Source organism: Pecten maximus, chromosome 18 (assembly GCF_902652985.1).
Source record: "Pecten maximus chromosome 18, xPecMax1.1, whole genome shotgun sequence".
In the NCBI taxonomy this organism is placed as follows: Eukaryota; Metazoa; Mollusca; class Bivalvia; order Pectinida; family Pectinidae; genus Pecten; species Pecten maximus.
In genome coordinates this window covers 24,881,136-24,887,973 of record NC_047032.1, presented here as the reverse complement: position 1 = coordinate 24,887,973, position 6,838 = coordinate 24,881,136, and the positions used below count along the sequence as shown (strand labels likewise).

At 33.1% G+C, this 6,838-nt stretch overlaps 1 protein-coding gene across 4 annotated transcripts in view; it reads left to right on the top strand.

Annotated features, from left to right (window-relative positions):
* Nucleotides 1–29: 29 nt before the first annotated feature.
* LOC117316060 (serine/threonine-protein kinase 3-like) overlaps nt 30–6,838 on the top strand; it is a 31,346-nt gene continuing 24,537 nt past the window's right edge. For 2 of the 4 annotated variants that reach the window (XM_033870536.1, XM_033870534.1), the window contains exons 1-2: nt 30–147; nt 6,708–6,791. In XM_033870536.1, coding sequence (XP_033726427.1) covers nt 134–147; nt 6,708–6,791 — 98 coding nt within the window. In that variant the 5' untranslated portion in view covers nt 30–133. Of the gene's footprint in view, nt 148–2,166; nt 2,248–6,707; nt 6,792–6,838 lie in introns of all 4 variants that reach the window. The other 2 variants (XM_033870537.1, XM_033870535.1) reach the window with 1 other exon arrangement.

Here is a 6,838-nt window from a genome sequence, read left to right as displayed (position 1 = left end):
CATCTGTATGATCTTGATCCTGAAGGTTCTCCCGTTTCCGGAAGAAGAAAAACAACGTTTCTGAGTTTTATTTGTTCAGTTGTTTAATTTTCCATGAAGAAGTACTTACAGAATTCGGTATATAACACAGAAAATGACTAGTCAAAGGTAAGATTACTCTTAAATGACCCATTTCTTCGGGCGCGACATGAATTATTTTCGACAATGTTTATCAAATCCAAGCTCTACTGTACAGTACGTTTCTATTTTAAGGGACGTAATTTAATGTGTTAACCTGTTAGATTTATGATCAACCGAAGTTTGGAACATAAAACTAATCAATGAAGTTAAATGAAGAGCAAGATTCTCATAAGACAAACGTGAGAGGAAATGGAATGTTATAGATCTGTTTTAGCGATACAACTTGAAGGGAATTTGGAGATGACATACGTTGATGTTAAATTTTCAACTGTAAGAAAAGTGCATTTAATTTTCTATACCTTATTTTCACCAAATAATACATAAAAACTGACATACTCTTTCTGTTGAACAATATGATGAAACAGGCAATTAGAATGTTTTAGCGATGATTTAGCCTATTTCAATTGTAGGGTCTTAATCACTGTCTTCAAAATTTCCCATATATCTAGGAAGTTTAAGGGTTGACAGCCATGCAACGAACTTATATAACTTACATGATGTATGTCGAACTTACATATAACTTACATGATGTATGTCGAACTTACATATAACTTACATGATGTATGTTTCGGGTTGTTTCTCCCTAAATCCTGTTCGCCCTAAGTTGTTTCGTCCTAGGTTGTGTCGCAGTAAAACTAACATTTTAGGGCGAAACCTTGTTTGGTATTTTCTTTTCATTTTAGTGGCTTTAATATAAGTTACCAATAATTATATAACTTTCAATAAAATCAATTTAATGTGTTACATTGTTTTCTTTTCTTGATATCTGCACACATGTACATGTTGTTTTATCTTATTGTAGGTGATCATGATCATGAAAAGTTTTTATAAGAAAGTCAAGAGTTCTATAGTATCGCAGTAGTAAACATTTAAAAAAAGTAAACACAATGGAAGAATCATCAAACACAAAACTATTTTGGTTATTTAATCTTAAATATTTCAGCGCATTGGCTGCTTGTTGGTGTCTTATATATAATTATGTCATTCAAGAGAGAATACTATGATATCGTGATATTGTTGTATGGATATATAGTTGATGATGATACAGTGTCTTCCAGTATAAATTATATCGTTAAATTGTAGCGAAATGCAAGTTTGGTGTGTTTAATAACCTGTTTAATAATTTGTACATAAATGTATACCTGCTGACGATAAAAAACAAAATGAAAAATTAGGGTGAAACACCTGGGGCGAACAGGATTTAGCGCAAAACAACTCGTTACCATAAGCAAATAAACTTAAATGTATATATCTAAATCTGATAGCTGAAAATTAAAGTGGCAAAAGTTACTTCCAGTGATAAGCTATGGCATGAGTCAACATGTACAGCATCACACAGATTTTTGCCAATAAAGCAAGAGAGAAGGACCCGGGGACATTCACTCAGCCTAGATCAATCAAGAAGCAGACTGAACATGTACATGAGGAAGTATTTGTTCACTCAAAGAATTGTTGACAGCTGGAATACTTTACCAGAAAATGTATTTCAAGCTCCAAATTTAAACAGTTTCGTGGACAAATTTTGGAGTAACGTCACAACATAAACACTTATATTAATTAGTTATACTAAGCTATAACAGCATAGTTATCCCTTCTTAATTTCAAAGTGATAATTGATTATCAATCGTGGGATGATAATCACTGGCTTGGTTTTGGACCAATTTCTAGTACTAATATATTGTACATATACATTAAATGTTGTTTAGTGATGCAACAAAAAATAAAGGTAGGTATATCTCCTTGAGTTTGTTTTCATGTGAGCTGTTTATAATTTGGGTTATAAGTCTATTGTAAGTCCTCTCATAATATGTATAAACAAATTATATGGTGTACGTACATGCACACTAACACATGCCATTTCAATATATGTTGTCATACAATATTTACAGTTTATATCTTGTTATTAATGATTTGTAGAATTATGTGAATATAATACACATGCATATATATCATATTAATAATTCATTTCTGTTTCTCATTATGCAGTGAATTAACAAAATTAAGTGATGAAAGTTTGGCGCGACCACCTGACGAAGTGTTTGATATTATTTGTAAGATAGGACGAGGGTAAGATTCGACAGGCACCTGTTGCTATGGTTACTTGCGGTCTTGTGCCTGCTGTTAGCTCTGCCCTCCCAGTATAAGTTGTGCCATCACATTTCAGCTTGCATTTGTTATTAGTTGTTGTTCAGATGTTATAATTAAGGCCAAGCAAACAAAATCCTATAAAATTACTAACTTTGTCTGGCATGAATCTATTGAACAGCTTTTACATTGTAATAGACCAAAAGTGCCATTACGAATTTTGTTCTTTTATAACTGAACTGAAATGAAAAACAAAATTTATTGATGTAATGAAGTGATCCTTTTAATTGATTAATGCAAATTGGTTATATAGAAAAATACCACATAATAGATTGTGTGCTTGGCCTATTGATTTGTAGGTAGACCAGAATAACTGTTGTATACACATGTTAATATGATGCCTCCCTCTGTCTTGTATCTCTTCTGTTATACTGGCCTGGCATGCATTGAAACATATATGTTCAAAATAAACCTCTGATGTAATGAAAGCAGTCCTGTTGATGCATGATGAAGTAACCCAAAACGACCAACAAATTTCAAGTAATACATGTATATACATGTACAACTCATAACTTTCAGTTTGGATTTTCTAAATATTAGAGATTTTGGAATGAAATGGTAGTTTTCCTCTCCATGTGTCTTTAGGAATGAGATAATAGTTTTCCTCTCCATCTGTCTTTAGGAATGAGATAATAGTTTTCCTCTCCATCTGTCTTTAGGAATGAGATAATAGTTTTTCTCTCCATCTGTCTTTAGGAATGAGATAATAGTTTTTCTCTCCATCTGTCTTTAGGAATGAGATAATAGTTTTTCTCTCCATCTGACTTTTTGAATGAGATAATAGTTTTTCTCTCCATCTGTCTTTTTGAATGAGATAATAGTTTTTCCCTCCGTGTGTGTTTTGGAATGAGATAATAGTTTTCCCCTCCGTGTGTCTTTAGGAATGAGATTATAGTTTTTTCCTCCGATCCATCTGTTTTTCTGCCCTATGTCATGATCACCTGATCATGTGTCTTTTTTTTCGTTGTGTCTATACAGATATAATGAGCTGACACTTTATGGTTTATATTAGGAAGTGGCACTGTTACTGTAGCAATTCTACAAGTCAAGGTTGTTACCCCATGTTTTACCAAGTTTTGTACCTAAATTAAGTTGCTGGCTATATAGCTAGCTTAGCTAGGGACAGGTCTAGCGTGATCACCATTTATGTCTTACCTCTATAGGTTTCCTTACTATTCATCCTTATACCTTGTAATAATGATACTGTAAATCTTTCTATACTTTCTCATTTCTTTTTGTGTCTTATTTTCTTTACATGACTTAGAAATAAAATTCTATGATCAAAGATTGTATAAATATTGTTTTTGGTTTGGTGGAAAACATATATAGATACAGATTTAATTATCATCCAAACAAAAATTCTAGCATTATAGTTCTTATACATATACACTGGTTGTTACACTAGGACTTGCATTTGGCCTTGAACTTTTTGCCTTGTCTTGAAACAACATGTGGCCTTGACACAGTATATTTGAATAACTCTTGATGTTGTTAGCATGTGTATATGATGTTGTTTTTGTGATGATAGTACATTTGTCTGTAGTTGTGGATATGGCATCTCACTGACTGATACTCTATATATAGCTACTAGTGATGACACTATATATAGCTACTAGTGATGACACTATATATAGCTACTAGTGATGACAATCAGTTTCTCTTTCAGAATCAATAATCGGAAACTCGAAATCGATGGATTATCGGCTATGACTGGTCTTTTCAATTTAGCACAGAATTTTATAGAAAATGTACAGCTTCTTTAAGCTTAAGTACATTTATTAAACACATCTTAGTCTTTATTATCAATATTTTTAATACAGAACACAAATTAAGCAATTAACGGTTGTAAATATATTTATATTATATAAGTGCTTGTAAACTACAAATGAATATATCCTAAAATATAAGATCAACTACTTCTTGGTACGTATACCATTACAAGAATGTGAAGCCAAAGATTTGCAAACATTTCCAGAAATTTCCAATTAATTTCCTTTTCAAAACGTCATTGATAATCAGTTGTTTTTTCTTCAAATAATTTTTGATTATTTTTGTTCATTGGCCCACTATATAGCTAATATACAGTATACTACATGCATAATGACTTTCATAGTCATATTTAGTTTACTACAGTACTAGTCATGTTTGAATTATTTTAATAGATTTTTACAATTCACTTCAGGTTGTTTTTTTTGTGAATTGTCTGAATGTCACTGTGATGTTTCTTTGTAAATTGAAGAAAAGTTTATTCCAAATACATGTAGTGCTTTAAATTGCTTGAATAGATGGCTTTTTAAAATATGAGGGGGCCACGATCATGATAGCTCAGTCGATTAGAGCGCCGGCGACGTAATCTGGGATAAAGATACGAGTGCATAATTTGATGCTCCTTACTCGTGTAGGTTTGTGTTTCACAGGAAGCTAAGAAACATGACGGTCTATGCTGTTGTGGTTGAGTCCTTGGGCAACACACTTTACTCTAATTTCTCTTAATGGCATATGACTTGCAATTGCCTGCTGTGTGTTGTTCAGTAAGGTAGTCACCAACTACTATAAGGAGGCTGGCCCACCTCAAATTGACAAAATGACCCTGGCTGTTCATGAGGCAATAAACTCAGCAAACAAACAAATAATTTAAAACTTTGAAATATTTTGAAATATTAAACATGTACAGATATTGAAATTCTATTTCAATATTGCCATTAGGAAGGATTCAATAAAGACAATCAAATTATAAGATATGTACGTATATTTTGTGTCAACATCTTGCATAAGATAATAATTAATTGGTGTCATTATATATAGTGTGATATACATGGTGTTCTGTCTTTAATGCGATATCCACAACTACTAAAATGCGAGCTGAATTTTATGGTGATATGTACTTGTGGTCTTGCTCAAAACAGCATTTGTGCATTTTCCTTCCAGAATTATTTCATACTTGATATATACAGCTATGATGTTACATGATCTGTGTACGAATAGTTGTACACAGGTATAATGTGCACAGAAAGGTATGTAATTGTTGATAAATCTATATTCAATGCAAGTACAGCAAACCTTCTAGTAAGATCAAATAAAGTTCAATAACTATTTAAAAATGCTCTAAGTCTCTGCAAACTGTTAAACTAACTAGTAAAGGCATAAGTATACCAGTTAATTGAAGGCTGGCCTGATAAGAAAATTTACCCATGTAAAGTAGCTATATTATTATATAGTACGTCCACGTATATAATGCCACATGCAGACTCCATAAATATTCGACTAAATAGTCTGAGTTTCCTGTGACACCAACACCATATCTAGACACAACAGACAGGTGTCAGAGCCTATGGAAATCCTGGCTATTGACTAAAAAGGAAAAATAATTTTATTGAATCTTCCATCTCATTGCAATTTTTTTTTTTTTAACTTTTTAAGTGAAGGGAAATAACTCTGGTAAAACAGAATGAAAATGTCTGATACTGGTATACATATATGTTAAGATGTCTACTTAAAAATACCTTAGATAAATATTTTGGTAATTTATATTTTATTTACATAAAACAACATTGGTATTGTTTTGAAAAATGATCAGACTTGTACAACTGTTTTTTTGTTGCCGTACAAATTATGTTCCATCATAGCTGTATATAATAAGTGTCAGCTGAAGATGGGTTGTGCTGTAGTGTACCTAGGCCGGACGGCAGATGAGACATGGTCCATGACGGTATACCTAAGGCATTACCAAAGGTCACCCTCACAATCACGATTGTTACATGTACAAAGGGTCCTCATTCATCCCGAGCTCTTTGTCATCATTTTGGACATTGACTGGTATTCTTAATGTCAAATGGCCTGATACCTGTACCTGTGTCCACTTCGTCAGAATTATACCCAGTAATTTATCACCGAAACAACAAAGTCAGCTGGTGATAATCACAGACAAGTCATTGTTACAGCAGGGATTATTTTTGATGATAAATGTGAAGGTAGAATTTCGGTGCATTGGAAATTGGATTTTTTTTTACCCGGGTCAGCCAAAATAGTAAAATTCTGAGAATATAAAAAATTTCCCAATATTAAAGTTTTCTAATTATTACGATGCTAGATCTTCAAATAACCAATTTAGACGATGGGTATAGCGAATAGACGTATCATTAAGCTAATTTGAAATCTATACATTTCACGGGATCTGCAAATATTTAAGGATCTGTGACAACTGTTCTCTAATGAGGAAGTCAATGCATTTGAAATACATCAGAAATGATCGTGGTGGTGTCGGTGGACATTTTAGTGATGCCTTCTGCCCGGGACCAGTGTTACAAGTCTGGCTGTGTGCTGCTTGCCTTGTGCTTTGTTTGCTTCCCTTTTTAGTTTGCTTGTCCTTTTGTGTTCCTTAGTGACCCCTTAAAGAGATTACAAGAGGATGACCTCACACGACCCCCTGAGGAGGTGTTCGACGTGTTGGGCAAGTTGGGCGAGGGGTAAGACTTGTCAGGGAGTTTATAGTAAGAGCCTTGAGGCCTTTGTA